Source organism: Tachysurus vachellii, chromosome 22 (genome assembly GCF_030014155.1).
Source record: "Tachysurus vachellii isolate PV-2020 chromosome 22, HZAU_Pvac_v1, whole genome shotgun sequence".
NCBI classification, from domain to species: Eukaryota; Metazoa; Chordata; class Actinopteri; order Siluriformes; family Bagridae; genus Tachysurus; species Tachysurus vachellii.
In genome coordinates, this window is record NC_083481.1 from 6,595,496 (window position 1) to 6,615,000 (window position 19,505).

General features: G+C 39.4%; 1 protein-coding gene across 5 annotated transcripts in view; it reads left to right on the forward strand.

Annotated features, from left to right (window-relative positions):
- Window positions 1-19,505, forward strand: part of pcbp4 (poly(rC) binding protein 4) — a 91,158-nt gene that overhangs the window by 24,613 nt on the left and 47,040 nt on the right. For all 5 annotated transcript variants that reach the window (XM_060858472.1, XM_060858473.1, XM_060858474.1 and 2 more), the window contains exon 2: window positions 17,717-17,908. In XM_060858472.1, the coding sequence (XP_060714455.1) occupies window positions 17,801-17,908 (108 nt within the window). In that variant the 5' untranslated portion in view covers window positions 17,717-17,800. The remainder of the gene's footprint in view (window positions 1-17,716; window positions 17,909-19,505) is intronic.

The following is a 19,505-nucleotide window of genomic DNA, read 5'->3' on the forward strand; positions in this document are numbered from 1 at the left end:
ACCAACCACCAATAAATCCCAGCAACTAAAACTGACATGATTTTACAAAAAGATATATAGATTAATTACAAAATAATAATCATGCTGTGGCCATAGATGGTGTCCTAGCTACAAGAATATATAAAATAAATAAACAGACTGGGTTGAAATTGTACTCTTAAATAATGATGTTGTTTTCTTCATTATTTTATGTTATTTTATTTATTGTACTTTTTATTTATTTATAGTCAAATTTTATGTCATGGATCATCCACAAAGTAGTTATACAATTTTTATACAGATTATACGGTCTAATTTATTGGAATTCATTTTGTTTATTGTTTGCTGTTATTATTTCTCCATTGGGGAAATTTACAGTAAGTACTTCAAGTGTACAGTAGCTTGCTCTTGTTACTGGGAAAGGACAAACAGAAGACTCGAGAAAAAAAAAAGAACAATGAACAATGACATGAATTTTGAACAATTACATTTTTACAGTTCTTGTATTTTAATGGGCCCTGGTGGTCCAGAGGCAGGATTTGATTCCAGGGCAGGGAACCAACCCAACCACAGAGGGGTTAACGTGCCGATCCCACGGCCGAATAAAACGGGAGGGTTGTGTCAGTAAGGGCATCCGCCATAAAACGCTGTGGTGATCCTGTACAGGGAGCAAACGAAGGACGACAACATGTTGCTGAATATTGAAGGATTACAAATCTTTGATTATGTGGAGCATCTGTTGTACAAATCCCCATGTAAGTTTTTACTATAAAAACGGAAATTATTTAAACCTGTGATTTATTTATCAGGAAAAATTGATGTTTGTGAAATGCTAAGAATATACATAGTCTTTGTATAGCCATTAAGACATTTGGATAAAAAGGCTGATAAACATATAAGTAAATATGTAGATAAATGAATAAATATTAGGATCAGAATTCATTACGCTGTTTAAGGACATGCCTGTACATAGACTATATTATTTAAAAAAAAAACTTTTAAACCTCAGCATAAAATGGAAAATCAAACTATAAATTTCAATACATACAAATTACAAAGATATACAAAGATTTTTTTTTTTTATCCGTCATGTTCGGACTTAAATCTCTGCCGTTTACTTGGGTTAAAAATGTACAGCGACGCCATGAAAGCGACTCTTTTAGCACATGACTCAAGAGAGAGTCAATCAAAGCCATAGCCTAAGCCTCATAAAATAATTTCCATGAATGATGCCCCCTCCGCTCCCCCTTTTAGAAGAATTGGATTATCTGGCGTGATTGATTTCCAGGGTATTGTGCAGCTCCTTTGTTTAGAATGTAAATAAATCAGAGGGTCACCTTCAGTTAATTAGCTTTGGTGTCGCTCGGCCTGAAAACGCGTCCCATTGTACTCCGGTGTCATCAAACAAGAGCTCAGTACCTGTATGTTATGTTATGTTATAGACTGGTTAATGTTAATTGGCTGGCGTAAATACTAGAATTACACGAGTGAAAGAGTTTTACATATAAAATCTACCAAGCCTCAGTGGGTGAAGCAACCATTCATCTCTCAGTTAAAGCCCAGGTTTGTGATAATAAGCATTGATTGTCATATCCATTCGTTTTGTTAAATGAGCCTGTCTGTCAGGATACGACCCCTAATTCAGGACTCGTCAGACAGACGCTCGGACTGAAGGCTAAAATTAACCTGCGCTATATATTCTGTCCAGAAGTATGAATTTACATTATAGATCATGGCAGATTTCAAATGACTTTTGATGTCCGCGCTTATCTGTGATAAGAAATCTAGTTCGTAATTAACACTGCCGATCACGACTTATAAAAGAACAGGCTGAATATTTTATAAAAAAAAAAAAAAAAAAAAACCTGGTGGTGCATTTTGTTTCATTTGTATATAAATATCAATCATTTTAAAGATTATATAGATTTGTCTCTTTTCCAAGCTCATGAACACCTGAACACCAGCACTGTGAAAGGGGCGACAACACAACACACCAGTATCTGTGGAAGGGATGACTTTATGTAGTCTTATTCCTTTCCCGGTCACATGATATTTGGGCTATCGGCAGCAAAGCAGAAAGTCATTGGTGAAAATTTCAGCTATGGGTTGTGATGTTTTCTTGTTGCCATATAAACTACCATCCAATCTTTTTGTGGAAATCGTTAAAGCTTTTAAAACAGTGTATTAATTGAGCACCTAACAGACACGAGGTTGAAAGTTCAAGCCCTGACAACGCCACAGCTCTGATTGCCAGGGTAGGAGGGATGCACTTACTAACTCACCCGTTAATCACATTAACACAAGCCAATCGTGGGCATCTGTGAGGTCATGGATGTGGAAGAGGGCTGATGTCATGGAAACGTATAATTGACAGATGGTTGGATTTTTTTTTTCAGAAATAAGGTTTTAAACAGTTTTATGTATACAAATATAATAAAAATATAATATGTCGATTGTGCTATCACACTCATGCCAATTAACGGCATGGCAATGTCACTGAAAAGCCAATGTTTCAGTGTGTTGCTCTGTAATCTAGCATGTGCAGTAATTAACCCCATGTCAGCCTCTGTGTTAATCCTTAATTATTTACTGAGACCTTTAGTCTTACTTGCCCACTTTACTTCCAGCACAGCCACCAGGTCAAAGGTCAGGGTTTTCGCCGAGTGTCTTTGCAGTTACATCAAGAACCTCACATTCTCTGTAGACCTCATTAGACTTTAAGGAGAAGCTGAAAGAAAAGCTGAGAATCTGATCACTACCTTTTTCCACAAAAGGGTTGTACAGTATTTATTGATGTTTATGGGTTCTGGATTTCTGCAGATCAATCTTATTGATAAATGAAGAAGAAAAAAAAAAGATTTTCAGTGATTTTTATCGCATCTAGGCTGAAAGGAACGTTTTACCCAGTGTTATATTCCATATTTACTTATCTTTTTGAACAGGAAAGACTCAAAATACAAATCTAATAGGACATATTTATAGACTTACTTGCTGTTGCATACACAACAAATCAAAACCAAGAAATTAATGTTTTTATTGGATAAATGTGATTCAACTGAAAAATTTATCCTAAGTATTGGAGCAAAGAAAGATTTTAAATGGCTTGACCTTAACTGCTTTACCAAAGAGCATCCAATTTGGGCAACCTCCATGCCTCCGAAATGTTCCAGGGTGATGAACAACTACAACACAGTGCGGTCTGAAGTAATGAGCTGGGATTACAACTAGCTTTTACAAAGCAGGCTTTTAGGAATGTCGCTGAATCCCACTGACTCCACTGGGCTGTCTGAAGGGCCCACAATACCCTCCCTTTCTACCCTCTCTGTGGTCCAGCTGTCCAGGCCGGAACAGCTGAGGAGATTCCCAGAGATCAGAGGCATGCTCCCATACATCTACACTCAAACGAGTGACTAAGCCCTAACACAACATCCAATATGACTTGATTTGTCCTGATTTGTCGAATGTTGTCTAAACTCATACTCCAATCTAATGAGCCTCAAAAAAGCTAAGCTGAACTTGTGAAAGAAACAGATATTTGAGAAATCAATGATAAATTGATATAGCACCTGGCAAGGAAGCTCTTGGCTGTGTGGTTGTGTTTTGACCTACAGTGCTGGTATTCACAGTAATACTGTACGTATGCTGTGGGTGGCACACGTTGTTGTTTTAGCAACACACTCCATTGGGCCTAAGTGTCACATCCCTAAACCAAGCCACGCATCCGTAACTGGAGAGCACTCCCCATCTGAGATGTCTTAACCGCCACCATTTGTGGAAGGGCAGTACGTGGAATAACGAAAGCTCAAATATCCAGGCTTTGCTTCATTCCTAATGTGTTGCTGTGAAATTATTTTATGTATTTGGGTCAGTTTGTGACAAGCCGGTCTGTGTTTGTTTAAAAAGAGCTGGATTTTTCCCCCCACTAATCTCTGTGCACTGCAGGAGCTTTTGAATATGCGTAACCATTTCCATCCAGAAGCATTCGTTTAACCCAAACTCTAATGGCTTGTTGTGATATTAGGTGGGCTAACATGTAAAATCTAGCTATAGGTTTGCAATAAAACTATTAGGCCTAAGCAGTGTGTTAAATCACAGGGTCTCTGGCTTCATGCCATGTGGACTTTGAATACCAATAATATAATATATAATAAAGACAAAATTTTGTAGTTCAAAGGAAAAAAAAAAAGAAAAGAAAAACCCAAAAAATGAATGATTTTGCTGGCTGATGTTTCATTACCCCACGACTGTATTTCACATGTACCCTCTCAGTCACAAGATGAAAATATTTACTCCACTAACCATGAAATTTCATGAAGTTTCACTCTGATATAATCACATCATAGATTGTATGAATCTAGAAAGCAAGCATCAGCCTTGCATCTTTATAACATTCTTGGTATTTTGCTTACCATTAGATGTGGCTCTTTTGTGCTTGATATTAAACAAACTAATCAATTAATAAATTATATGTTTGTTTAGAGCAAGTAATCTGACAAATATTAAACCTTCTGTCGATGAATTACAAGTTTAAGTTACAGAGGTACGATAAAAAAAAGGCTTCGGTCAATGTAGCAAATTACAATCACTCTCATCTCACTCACCGAACTACCTCGGGTCACGGGGAGCCTGTGCCTATCTCAGGCGTCATCGGGCATCAAGGCAAGATACACCCTGGACGGAGTGCCAACCCATCACAGGGCACACACACTCTCATTCACTCACGCAATCACACACTATGGACAATTTTCCAGAGATGCCAATCAACCTACCATGCATGTCTTTGGACCGGGGGAGGAAACCGGATTACCCGGAGGAAACCCCCGAGGCACGGGGAGAACATGCAAACTCCACACACACAAGGCGGAGGCAGGAATCAAACCCCCATCCCTGGAGGTGTGAGGCGAACGTGCTAACCACTAAGCCACCGTGCCCCCCAATTCCAATCTTGGGGGGAAAAAAAAACAAAAATAACTCCCAAGCTCCCTTTTGCTTTTTCTCATCTTTTCAGTCTCCACTTTATTTAGACTTCCATCACCCAGGCTGTCAAGCAACGCCAGGGCAAGAGTCAGAAAAGGCAAACAAGAATAGAAGGTGGAGAGATTTTTCTTTCTCTCTTTATCACTTCCTATATTCACCAAATGGTGACCTTCTCAACATATGATGTGTAAGAAGCCAGTAAACAGTCCGAGCTGAGAGAAATAAGATCTCAGAGCAGAAGAGTGGAAATGGAGTTTCCTACAGGGCACACCAAACCCAGTACCGGGGTTGAGGAAGGATAATAACTGCACTGCCTTTGTGCAAAATCTAATTAAATAAAAAAAGGAAAGAAAAAAATAAATTACCAGTTCCATGTTATTGCCTCTACTCATTAAATACCTACTCAGCCCTTGTAGTCCCAGCCTTGCTAGATCGCAGAACAAATTTAATTCAGTGCCTACTCTCAGCTGGAGCTTCCTTCTCTAAATGAGAAAAAATGGAGACAAGATGGGAGCGCTGGGAGTCGAGGCATGAGAAGAACCATTGGGACGTTGATACAGAGATTTGGATTACTGACACATCAGAATGGATGCTGTAACAGAAATAGCCCAGAGGAGAGTCACTTCAAAAATAGTGATAATATTGATAGTAATTGGAATCCTGCTGCTATCGAATAACTATTCAGATATGAGCATGTGTGTATTTATAAGGTAGACTTTAGTGCGAAGTCATTTCAAAGCTTGTCATGAACTCGTTCGCTAATTACCCTACAAACCAAGCCATGCATTCATTTAAAGCTCCACAAATTGGGGATTAAATCTGGAGATGTATGAGCAGAACATTGTGTACCTTTAAGATTTTTTTTTCCTCCTGCCCTCTTTAATCACACCCAAGCTGATAGAGACACAAATTGCACATGGTCACTTTTGGCACTTTGCTAATTTATAAGCCTGGAGTCACCTTAGAATCCTAATTTATACAGCTCCTGTTGAAGGATTGTTAAAGATTGAAAAAGCTACCGAAATAACTCGGTGTGATATTTTGATATAGGGAAGGTATAGACTTGATTTGTCATTGTGTACATACACTCACTGGCCACTTTAATAGGAACACATGGACCCTTGCTTGTTCCTACGTTTGTTCCATGAAGCACAATCATGTGCACACAATCATGCACATTTCTTCAGCCTTCATCTGTCCTGTTTCTTGATAGACAGAAGTGAACCCCTGTCCTAAAGTCTTCTGCTGTTCTAGCTGATCTACCTTAAGGTTCAACTTGTTAGTTCTGTGCTGCTTTTCTGCCCAACACAGTTATTTAAGTTCCCATATACAGTAAGTGGTCATTCCTCCTCTGTCCTTTCTCATCAACAAGGCATATCTGTGCACACTGGTAGTCTTTCTTTGTGCACCATTCTATATAGGCTATAGATTTTTTTGCATGAAACCACCACTAGATCAGCAGTTTCTAAATCACTCAAACCAGTCCAACAACCATTTGACGGTTAAAGTCAGTGGATCGACTTTCAACCATACTGATATTTGATGTGAATATTAATTGAAGCTCTTGGTCTATATCTGCATGGTTTTAAATATTGCACTGCTGCCACTTGGTTTAGTCATCAAATTGGTTTATTTGATCATTTCATGAATGTATACCTGTGGATGTGTTCCTAATAAGGAGGCACATGCTTCAACTCCCTAATTAGAGTGATCAACATCTGCCTTTTCGGTTACTGCTAGGATTTGTTTTTTCACTTATACCAAATCGTTCGGTTTTCAAATCCGATGTTAATTAGCCTCGAACACACTCCTTGTGGGGAACATAGAAAATCAGTACAGATTTCCAGGATGAATGCAGCTCCAATGAGGAGCAAGGTTTAAAACTTCGCAAGATTTAAAATTCAATCTGTTCTCGATCGAGGGGGCACAGTAGCTTAGTGGTTAGCACGTTTGCCTCACACCTCCAGGGTTGGGGGTTCGATTTCCGCCTCCGCCTTGTGTGTGTGGAGTTTGCATGTTCTCCCCGTGCCTCGGGGGTTTCCTCTGGGTACTCCGGTTTCCTCCACCCGGTCCAAAGACATGCATGGTAGGTTGATTGGAATCTCTGGAAAATTGTCCGTTGTGTGTGTGCCCTGTGATGGGTTGGCACTCCGTCCAGGGTGTATCCTGCCTTGATGCCCGATGACGCCTGAGATAGGCACAGGCTCCCCGTGACCCGAGGTAGTTCGGATAAGCGGTAGAAGATGAGTGATGAGAGTGTTCTCGATCGAGAATTTTTCTTTATATAGTAAGAAGGAATCGAAAGTACAACTATTACTACTAAAAACCAGAGATTAGTTCGAGAGACTGTTCTGATTTTTGTTATTTTAGACATCTCAAACAAGAATCTTAGATCTTTACTTTTAATTAAAGTTTATTTGTAAAGAGCTTTTAACAGTGGATTTTGTCTCAAAGCAGCTTTATAGAACATAAGAAATATAGTACAAAAAAGTTCATCAATATTAGACAAAAGTTCAAGATTTACATTATTTGGCTGTATCCAGTGCGACTTACATTATCTTATTTTTATACAGCTGAGAAATAGAGGGTTAAGGGCCTTGCTCAGGGGCCCAACAGTGGCAGCTTGGTGGACCTAGGATTGAACTCACAACCTTCCGATTGGTAGCCCAAAACCTTAACCACTAGGCTACCACATGCCCACTTAGACTTATATGTAAATGTGTTTGTATTTATCTCTAATGAACAAGCCTGCGGTGACTGTGGTGAGGAAGAAACCTTTAGAGGATCCAGACTCAACAAAAGGGAACCTCATCCTCATTTGGGTGACACTGGAGGGTGTGATTATAAATTGTTATAAACACCGGAGAGTGTTCTTATAAATAATGTCCTTTCTATAGTCTTATACAGTCTGACAACTGTGTATTGATTAGGAAGTTATTGTCCCTGGAAGTTAAGACCACATGTAGACTTTATCAAATTATTAAAATAATTTTTCATTAGCAGCTCAAGAAAAAAAAACACTTTATGGAATTATAGAATCCTTTAGTATGTTTTTTAACAAACTATCAAAAAATAAAATCCATTCTTGGCAATGGATTTATTTATTTTTTTATTTTTATTTTTTTACTGTATAACTGAAACAGGAGCTTACAGGAATGCTTCCAGTCAAGGTCAATCCAGTCACAGAGGATCAATACCAACGAAACCTGACACGACCCAAGATCCTCCCTCCTTCTTCTAGATGACATTAGAATGGTATCATCCTATCACTTCCGGCCTGTCTCGTCTATTCCCCAAAGGCAGTGAAAGTCGAGTGCTGACATTCAAATGTTCTGCAGTATCCAACGTCATTTGAATAATCCTCAGGCCTCGTCTCAGTCACAACAGCCACTCCGAAAGGCACGCAGTAATAATTAAAAGTGGGGATTTTGACTTAATAAGACTGACCCCAGATCGCAATTTATGTGGTCGCTCTGCCAGGACGTCATGAGTTATGCCAAGATTTGTCAGCTCGCTCAGACTGACTCACTCTCCGCAAGAGGTATCGATTTTGCTTCCTGTCTGATTTGCGCCCTTGATTAACTAAGTCTGTAAAACAGTAGGGGGATGTTTATGTTCTTTGATCAGCCTTCAGTCTGATCTGACATGACTTGAGAGTGCACTCGGTATGTCCGTGTGTGGACTGAATTGTTCCTCGGCATCCAAATGGTGAGGACTGATTTGTTTAGCACTCAAATACATTTTGTCCTTCCAACAGCTTATTTGTTTGTGTGTGTGTGGAGAGAGAGAGAGAGAGAGAGAGAGAGAGAGAGACTGTGATTGAGTTTGCACTTGGCATTGGGTGTCTGTGGCCTAGTACACAGGAACATTGGCAATTTTAAAAAATGCTGTTTTTATGGTTCGGCCACCGTAACGTTTTCAGTCAAATATCCAAACGTACCCAAATGACCGAAAACGCCATGCTGGGCATGCACGCAGCTTTATATCATTTCTACCATATTCATTTATTTAGGCAATTTGAACATCAGTTACGGTCTCTTGCACATCACAGTGTCCTTTGTACTCAATATAAAGCATCCCAATAGAGCTGCGTCCCAAATGACTCACCACAAACTACACATTTACACTATGGACTGTTCCAGAAGTATTGTCTCAAATGGAGCACTAACATATTTTAACCAACGGAAAGTATAAGCTGTTTCGCAGTCGAGGGCAAATGACTTCAAACGCATGTAAGGAGACGCTGCAGCTTTCGCAGAACGCAGTACATTTTTAAAACGTCTAAAGATAAATCACACGACGTGAGCTAATTTAAAAAAAAAACATTTGTACGATTGCATATCGTGTACTGTATGTACGATTTTCACATACTAGTGATACTACAAAAGTGGCATAGAATAGTGCAGTTTTGAACACAGAGAATAGATCCCAACATGTTGGAAATATGTCACATGACAATAATAAATATATATGTCAATATTTAAGGATTCTCCATTAAGAATCTACATCACTAACTGGAAGGTGATGAGTTTAAACCGTAGTTCTGCACGATGTTGTCTGAAAGCATAATTAAAAAGTATGCCACCTGCACTTACATGCCCTACTTGTGCCCATTTCATGTTGTATGCAAACCTTTATCGGTCTTTTGGTGTATAATATTAGCTTGATGGAAATGAGCTCATTTCCGAAAGCATAGTACCCCAAACGGTGTATGTAATTAGTCGTACTTCACATATCAACACTCCTTTTTTCTTCTCCCTTCAAATACATACAGTATGTAATAGAGAGAGAAGTCACTTCACTTGACTTGCTCTTGTGCTAATTAGCCAGAACCCAAAAGTTTATTCAGGCTGAATGTGGCCTATATGTTAATCTTTATAAACGGGGCTTTACACAGCTTATCTTTGTATATCAAATCGGCAGTACAAAAACAATATAAAACTCTTTATTCATTCGGCGTTCTAATGATATCGAAATCACAATATAATTGTCAAGCATTATAGAATGCATTTCTGTGTCTTGGTTGTGTTTTACTAGTTTAAATCACTTCCTAGCACAAAGTAGTGTTTTAACCTCCCATCCATCTATCTATTCATCCCTCCTCCCTTTGCTTGTTTGTCATCTCTGAGTCACTTTCGGCTCCTCTCATAAATCTCCACTGGACGTGACGTCCTCGAGTGGCCGAGGTCGGTGGTGTCATTTGACTGTCACTCCCACTCCGTAGCTCGTTTTATCCAGCCGTTGTTTCCTCCGAGTCGGCCGTGTGAACCCGGCGAGGGAGAGAGTTAATATTTCCACAGCTTCCAAAAAGCATCAAGCAGTTCAGTTTCGCTATGAAGTTCAACCCACGATTCTATACACCGGATTCAGCGAGCTATCTGTTCAATTCAATTCAATTTAATTCAATTCAAGTTTATTTGTATAGCGCTTTTTACAATTGACGTTGTCTCAAAGCAGCTTTGTAGAACATAAACATAGAACAAAAGGTTAATATAAAGAATAATATAAAGAATATTAGATATAATAGAATGAGAGTGTGTGTGTGCCCTGCGATGGGTTGGCACTCTGTCCAGGGTGTATCCTGCCTTGATGCCCAATGACGCCTGAGATAGCGGTAGAAAATGAGTGAGTGAGAGATATAATAGATAAATAGAGATATACTTAGATCACAATGTGTATGTATTTATCCCCAATGAGCAAGTCTGAGGTGACTCAGGCAGCAGTGGCAAGGAAAAACTCCCTTAGATGGTAAAGGAAGAAACCTTGAGAGGAACCAGACTCAAAGGAGAACCTCATCCTCATATGGGTAAAATCTGAAGTCACCATTATGATAATCCTGTTCAAAGATTCAGACAGTGTAATGAGTGTGTTTCTTGGATGTGTTACGATGACGTGGACTCGCCCGGTGGATGGTGGATGATGGTGCATCTACTGACCTTTAAAATGTTGCAGTACAGATTATCAATAGGGACGAACTATGAGGGGATGTGGTAGCTTAGCGGTTAAGGCATTGGAGTACTGACCGGAAGGTTAAGAGCTCAAATCCCACGTCCATCAAGCTGCAACTGCTTTGCCGCTGTGCAAGACCCTTAACCCTCACTAAAAACACTAAGATTTCACCACTTACTATATGTTTATGAGGACGTTTTCAAAAAAAACTTATTTTCCATCGAATGGGGGATGAGTATGTAAAAGAAATATCTGATCCTGTCTCGAATACAAACAGATAAGAGACAGATCTGTTATATGCACTGTGGGAAGTTGTTGATAAGTCAGTGCACTTGTCATAAAAGAGTACTAGAGGAGAGGAAACAGCGTCTGAAAGTTTCATGCTTGTCACACTAGGATCAAACACACCATCTACACACACACACACATGCAGTTCACAGTTTCCAGGAAATAGACCTCAGTTTTACCCCTACAATTACAGTCAAAGTAATTACAGTGATCACACGCACACAAGGGAAGGGAGGGTGGGTGTTGGGAGGAACAAAGCTCTTTCTTTCCTTTTCTGTTTGCTTTGTCAATGCCTGGCGAAGGCAGAACAGCATTGCTTTCTATGTGCGTGTGTGTGCAAGTTTAGTTAACTCGCTCAGCCGTCACCATTACATCACCACCGGGCAGAAGCGATCTGCATAACCGCTGGTTGTTGTACTGAAAAAGCTCATGCCTAAAGAAATCAATTTAGATGAATATTATGGGAACAGGGGGGGCACGGTGGCTTAGTGGTTAGTACGTTCGCCTCACACCTCCAGGGTTGGGGGTTCGATTCCCGCCTCCGCCTTGTGTGTGTGGAGTTTGCATGTTCTCCCCGTGCCTCGGGGGTTTCCTCCGGGTACTCCGGTTTCCTCCCCCGGTTCAAAGACATGCATGGTAGGTTGATTGGCATCTCTGGAAAATTGTCCGTAGTGTGTGATTGCGTGAGTGAATGAGAGTGTGTGTGTGTGCCCTGCGATGGGTTGGCACTCCGTCCAGGGTGTATCCTGCCTTGATGCCCGATGACGCCTGAGATAGGCACAGGCTCCCCGTGACCCGAGAAGTTCGGATAAGCGGTAGAAAATGAATGAATGAATGGATGAATAAATTATGTGAACAGAAAAGGACGCAAAAGTGGTAGTGTTAAGCCCGCTTCACCTCAAAACCACATCATTTTATTTCATTCATTCATCTGTAGTAAACATAATGATGGTGGATCTGGGAATTCGAGGTGAGAAGCAGAAATACACCCTGGGTGGTATGTCTGTCCATCGCAGGTCACCGTTCACACACTCGTTATCCTATACAGGCAATGTAGAGCTGGTGAACCTTCTACATGCATGTTTTAGGAGGAGGAGGAAACTATAGAACCTAGAAGAAATCCACACAGGTAGCTTGTGAAAGGTGCTTCTCATACATACTGTACCAAATGCGCTCTTCCACACCATTCTGTAGGATAAATGCCGTGAGACGTAGAGCTGTAGTGTGTTCACACTGAACATGGCGGGATCAATGGCGTTCAGTGTCATTGCAAACAATTATGATTAATGATAGGATGTTGAGAACAATTGTGATCACTGATTGTTTTTTTTTTGTTTGTTTTTTTTTTTTACAATCACTAAGGTTTGCACCGAAGACTTTTTTTTTAATTCATCTAATTAAGGGATCTAAAATCCTGACACTAGCGACACTGGATATATACGTAGTTGCTCTGAGTGTCTGCTGATAGATGATATCAAACCCACACCATTCTCTGAAAGCTTTAGTCATCAAGTTAAATGAAACCTCAGAGGAGTAACAGAGCTGTGCTTTACTGTATGTCAGTTTCTGCCTTATTTTTACTGTACTATATCAGTAAACATCAGAATTTCATGGCATCAATGGATTAGATCAGAAGAGCTGTTCAGTTTCTAAAGCATTTGACTAAAGCCATAGCAGTGAGGTTACACTCGTATCGTCCCACCAAGCACTGACAAGCCCAAGGCTAAAACTTAAGCACAGAGGCCTGATCGTTAGCCGGAATGACGACCATCCGAACACTCAACCCAAGAGCGAGCCCATGAATCTGTCACATACGAGGGTCATCGCTTTGAAAGAGGAACCCAAGTGTGCATAGAAGTGCTTGTATATGTGTGGCACGGTAACTATGTGAGGATTTTAACCCTGTCCAGCTCTGCATCTGAAAGCCATTCAATTATTCATTTCCGCTGTGATAAAACGCAGCGGCTCCTAATAGAAATTCCGGCGCACGTGCTGAAGGACGTATGTGACAGATTCTTCTCGTTCGCGCCGCCAAGTCACCGAAATTAATCCCGCCACCCCTTCCTTGACTGGAGAAGAATCGGCTTGTCAAACATTGCAGTCTCTTCACATCATGGCTGTCTGAACCTGGTGTCCTCTCATTGTGTTTGTGAGAAAACTAAGACGACGGTATATAAAAATACTTAGTCGGAAAATAGACCCGTTTGCCCTGTCCCCCCCCCGTCCTCTTTAGAAGTCGAGATCTCTTGTAACAGCAGTGTGGAGGTGGAATACACTATTGTGGGGGTTAAACTTGCCACATTACAGCGTGCGGCCTTGAGTGGTCGAGTGTGTAATGTGAGCTGTGCTTTGAGGGGATTCACAAACAAAGAAGAGGCTGAACAAATAGTATAAATGTGCTAGAAAAAACATGCACCTGTGTCATAGCTTAAAAACTACCTCATGAACTGTGTAGTATTTCGTCATCAGGACCCTCAGAGGGTGGGTCCATGTTCGGCACTGAATTTCTTCGTCGTCACACTCCACAGTGGTGATTAATGACTCATATAAAATTAGACTCTCAGGGATTTAAGATGATGTAGTTATTCCTAAGTGTTTTTGTTCTTACCTAACCTACTAGGACAATGTATTTATAGAAAACAAAAACAGATTTTTACTCTCTGATATGCCCCAAAATTAGATGGTTGTTCATAAGCGCCTTAAATTTGAAGGTGTTACCTTCTAAAATGATCGCAATAAAGTTAATGAACGCCTCACAATAAAACCCAATTGTCCTGACTCTGTTTATATCAGACTTGTGGCAATGTTTATTGTGATTAAAAATGTCAGATAAGTCGATTTACATTCAGCCGGCAGAACCAGTGTACCTGTAAAAAAGGTTAATGAGTTCAGTCCAAATTTTATATGTACCTGATAGGTTTACTATCCTACATGCCACAGTCTGAGTCTCATCCTCGGGTCACAGCGGACCACTGAAAAGTCCTTTTATTCCTTCCTTTGGTTCTTCTGTGTTTCTAAACAAAGTAACAGCACAGGAGCTTCGTGAATTAGAGATACTGAAAGACATCCAGCCGGTTCTCTCTGGACGGAACTGTCTGGATATAATCACTGGGTGCTGTGTTTTAGTCTCGTCATACAATCGTCCACTCAAAAACGTCTGTTTAATTGGTCTGGGAGACTTTGTTGAGAGGAAGAAAGAAACAGACGGTAGAAATGAGGGCTATACCCAAATGACTGAATATGTCTCCACGTCCAGGCACGACTGGTCGAGTGAGAGATTATTAACACCCCGTACCAGCGGATTCAGACAAGCCAGCCTCGTTAGCGAAGACGCTTCGCGAGAGATGCGCTCATCTTTTCATTTCGGGTCCCGTCACAAATTGTGTCCTGCTTTTTCGTCTTTAGTCTCACCTCTACCTCGAAATGTCACTCATATGGAAATGTGGTGATCCCATAACACGCCTGCTTCGACCAGTTAGCAAGCAGAAATAAACACGACACCTGCAATTAACCTGTGGTGATGTTTCTGAGAGCAGAAATGATAATAATACTAAGAAGAAGATGAAGATTAAGAAGAAGAAGAAGAAGAAGGAATCCTAATGTCACACTGGTGCTCAGCAACTTATGGGACATTTTCAAATCAGTATAAACTAATTATTTTATCACTGCAGGTCTTAAATAAAATGAGTCATGACACTGTTGACATTCAGTGTGAGATGGTTTAAAAATCTCTCTTAACTCTCTTAGTGTCTACTATCATATCGTTGCTAGGGGCGGAATCCTCATATCTCCAAAACTGTTATTTTTCAGGAAATTAAAAAAACGCCGTACCTTATCTGCAGTGCACAGGGTTTAGTCCGCGTTGCAGTGGATTGTCTTGCGCTAAATTCCTGTCCTCAGACGAGCACCAGAACTAGCGAGGGTCAAGATTTTTTTTTCTTTGAGCCCAGTGATTTGAAGACATTTACCTCAGAAGACGTGTTGATTCGTTGCGACTCTTCTTGAGAAGAAATATGCCGCGAAGCTCTCCCGCGGAGTGAGGAAGAGGTGGACAGTTGAAGTGTCCAATGGAGTTATGAGATTTGTGCTCAAGCTATTTTCAAGACTTTAGATTGGTTAATAACTTGTAAAAATAACAGACCCACATGGGGACTGACCAATAGCATCGATATGTGAAAAAATATGAAATTGACCAAATTTGGACATACGAGGTTTCCGCCCGACAGCGACGATATGAGCTTCATGTTAACCACCGCTGTGTGTGACATGACAAAGACACTTAATGGTCAACATGGACACAACCAAACAGGCACAAAATATATTTTTTGGTCTCTGGGGAAAAAGAGTTAAGGCAGCAGGTGAACTTTAGTTTCTAAATTTAGCCAAATTTAGTCAGCTTCAAAAGGGACATGTACCATAAGAGGACAGGTAGCCTTTAATAAATGGCAGTCGAATGAATTCCTGAGATTCTGTTTAATGACTGAAAGGTTATGAGATGCTTGAGATCCACTGAAGCACTTAATGGAGTCTAGTCGAGTGATGATTTGCTGGTCGGTGCTGTATTGTTGTTCTCGTCAGAACTTAGTAATGAAGAGATAACGACATTACTGGCACGTTTCCAATGGCTTTGAACAGGAGAACAAATCTCAAAGATTCTTTTAATGAAGTAATCAAAAAAAAAAAAAAAACACAATCTCCCCATCTCACACAATATCTTATTATCTTTTCTGTACCGACGTTTGATTCAAAATTCCAAAAATACGATGTAGCTACATGACCCAAACTCCAGACTTGAGAGACATGTGAAATGACAAGTACTTTTCACATTGGGAGCTTTTTCCTTGGACCGGAGGCTTACACCGGATTCATCAAAGGACAATTCTGATTATTAAAAATTAACGGTAAAAAGGATTAGAAATGTCATATCATGTGTGATGTCTGTAGAGTATTTTTTTTTCTCTTCATGCAGTTTTCTTCCAATATTCAACCCACTCGGGAAGCCAGGAGCTTATGCAATTCTCCCCCTAAGCTTCCGACTTGGCGATTGAACCTTAAATTATGACCTCATTTCAGGATCCAATGTAGACTGAAATCAAATATTTGATGGATTAAGTGGGTAGAATTGGTCCGCACAGGTAAAATGGATTGGAAGGAAAGTCTTTGTTGTTGTGCTGCTGCGTATTTTCTCTCTCACTTACATACGAATTTCTCTTAATCAACCTCAAGACCAGCCTCTTTCTCTTCTCATTTGCCTCCTTATTTCTTTTGCAAATGAGACATTTGACTGCTCCAACAGCTGCTCAGAAATGTCCGAGCTCACGAGTCCAGGACAAATCATGAAACACAACCAGCCACGTAAACAGAGACGTTTGTCCCGGACAAAAAAAAAACAAAACTTTGTTATGCAAAATAAAAACAAATGATTGACAGGTCGACTTTGAAAAGGTTGCCATTTTTGTTAGATACGTAGATATTACACAGGCACACACACACACACACACACACACACACACACACACACACGTTGAAACAATGTAAAATTTATAGCTAAACAGAATAACATGCAGCATGCTCGCTAATTCAAAAGAGGTCACCACAGAGTCATGATTTTTTGTTTTCTTTTTTTTTGTAATAATCTGATATTTGATATGATATGATATTTCCCCCTTTTGTCCATGGTACATTTTTTGTAAATATTAACTAAAATATTTAACAAATTTATCCTCATTTTCAGTGTTAAATCATTTTTTTCTGTTTCATGTTTACAGATTTAAAATGTCTGTTTTTTGAATCTTTCTTTCATATCCTTTTGAAGATATGGAACAAAATGAGTTTGCTGTCCTCATATCTTTGATAAAATTAAATGTTTTTTCTAGACATTAAATAAAATGTTGTTTATATAAGTAGACAACATTTCCCTTCTTTTTAGAGCTATACGCTTTTTGTTTTACACATTTTTGTTAGTTTTTCCCTCATTTCACTGTTAAAAAAATCATTATTATAAAAAAAATCGTACTTTTCCTCCTCTAGTGTTAAATAATTTATTCTTCTTGATCTTAAATAAAACATTTAATTATTTACAGAATTATTCTATTATTTATAGTCTTAAATAATTAATCTTTTTAGATATTGAATAAAATGTTTGGGGTTTTTTTTACATGTTGCATTGTCAGTGTTCATCGTTTATTTGTTTTAATTTCATGAAGGATTAAATGATTTATTTTTGCAGCTATTAAATATTTATTTATTTTTCCCTTTTAAGATTAAATCATTGTATTTAATCTTAATTTAATATCACCGTTTTACGTACCCATATACACGGTTAAAAATAAAAATTAGAAATGTTTAGACAACTACAATGATATTATTATTGTTGTTATATTTTTCGGCACCTTGCTCTCTAATACTGAGGACATAAAGCTTCATTATTTTTATTACGTTTTCACTTTTAGAAACCTTAAAGGACATGAATGCTTGTCGGGAATCATCTGATGTGTTTTGCTGTTTGTGTCTTGTGTTCCAGAATTGAAAGAGAACAGGAGGGAAAAAAAAGGCAGTTCATCAGTTCATCACCTTGAACAGCTCCATTATTTTTAGAGATTCTTTCATGCGACTCCCTGCGACGGACTCCACATCCAGAATGAACTGTGAGCAGGATTTCGGAGACGGGGGCATGAACGTCACTCTCACCCTCAGGTTGCTCATGCACGGCAAGGTAAAACGCACACACACTCTCTCACACACACACACACACACACACCCTCTCAGCTCGTCCTGAAAGAGCAAACCTCCAGCAATAGAAGCTTTGCGTGTCATACAGACAATCTGAAGATCTTCACTTCAAATAATCTCTGTGCTATGACGCCTTTGGGATACTCGCCCCATGATGCTTAACTCTAATGGGTTTTAAATGATTCCTTAACACGGGCAAACATTAAGGATATGCAAATTAGATCATAATAACAGCACCACCACCACCACCAACACCACCCCTCCCCCATCCTTGCTAGTTTTTGATTCACATACTTACCCATATTAGCCATTTTCTGTGGGTGAAGTGTCCGTTTAACACTGCGAGGGTTCAATGAAACTCATTATTGGCCTGCTTGCACAATGAAGACATTAGAACCGGTGCTACAAACTGTACTGCCTGTTGGCTTGGCATGTCAGGCCTTTTCATTTCAATTCCCATTTGCATGAAATTAATAATGAACAAGCCATCCGCTATGATGAGATGGCAATGTACAATACAAGCATTACTTAATCATATGTTTGGTGACCTGGGAAAACATTTCATTTGGTGACATTTTGACATGTTTCTTCTATGTAAACACAGAGTGTAACAAATTCTTGTGGATCTGTTTCATGCTACAAATATCTCAGATTGGATTCCGATTCAAACTGATGTGAATAGCTGTTGCTAATCAACAAGCATCTCAGAGAGCAGAGATGGCGTTGATATCACCATTAACTTTAAAGATTATAAAAAAAGAAAGAAAAAAAGTTTTTTTTGGAACTTTTCTACAAACACATTGTCCCTAGTAGTCCCAATTTCTTAAGTCCCAGAGTGTCTACTTTCATATAATCCAATAACCACCACTATGTGTGTGACATTGCAAAGAAATTCAATGCTGAACATGGACACAACAAAACAGACTGCTTAAAAAAAAGTCAATTACATATGAACTCTGTCACTATAACATATATAACTCTAAACGCTGAGAGAAAAAAATTGAGATTGAAATTTCAGCCTGGTGTCCGACACGTTAGCTACATCACTCGAGACTAGAAATGTGTACAATGTTTATTTTGAGTTTATTACAAGTCTGTTTATTTATTTTTATACATCTTTCTTGCTCTGTGTCACGGACGCAGGATAAAAGGGACCCAAACGCAGGATAGCAAACTAAACAGGGTTAAATAACGAAAAACATGAAACATAACACAGACTAGACCAGACAAAGACAACAGTTGATTCCGCGCTGCACAAGGCAACGGGGCACAGTTAAATACAAAAGACAATGAGACACGATTAGGAACAGGTGTGGAGACAGGGAGGGGCAGACAAAGGCGGGGCAGACAAAGGCGGGGCAAACACGTGACGAGAAACGTAAACAAAGGCATATGGCGAAAAGTCCTGACACTCTGTTATGATGAATGATTTATTTGTATGTCTATATCCATTGTTAAAAGCGTTCCAAAAATAAATTTGAATTGATTTATTTTTGTTTTGAATTAAATCTGTAAGATTCCTGAATAAATTTAACCAGTTCTGAAAACACTTCCCATTATATTCAATTCAATTGAATTCG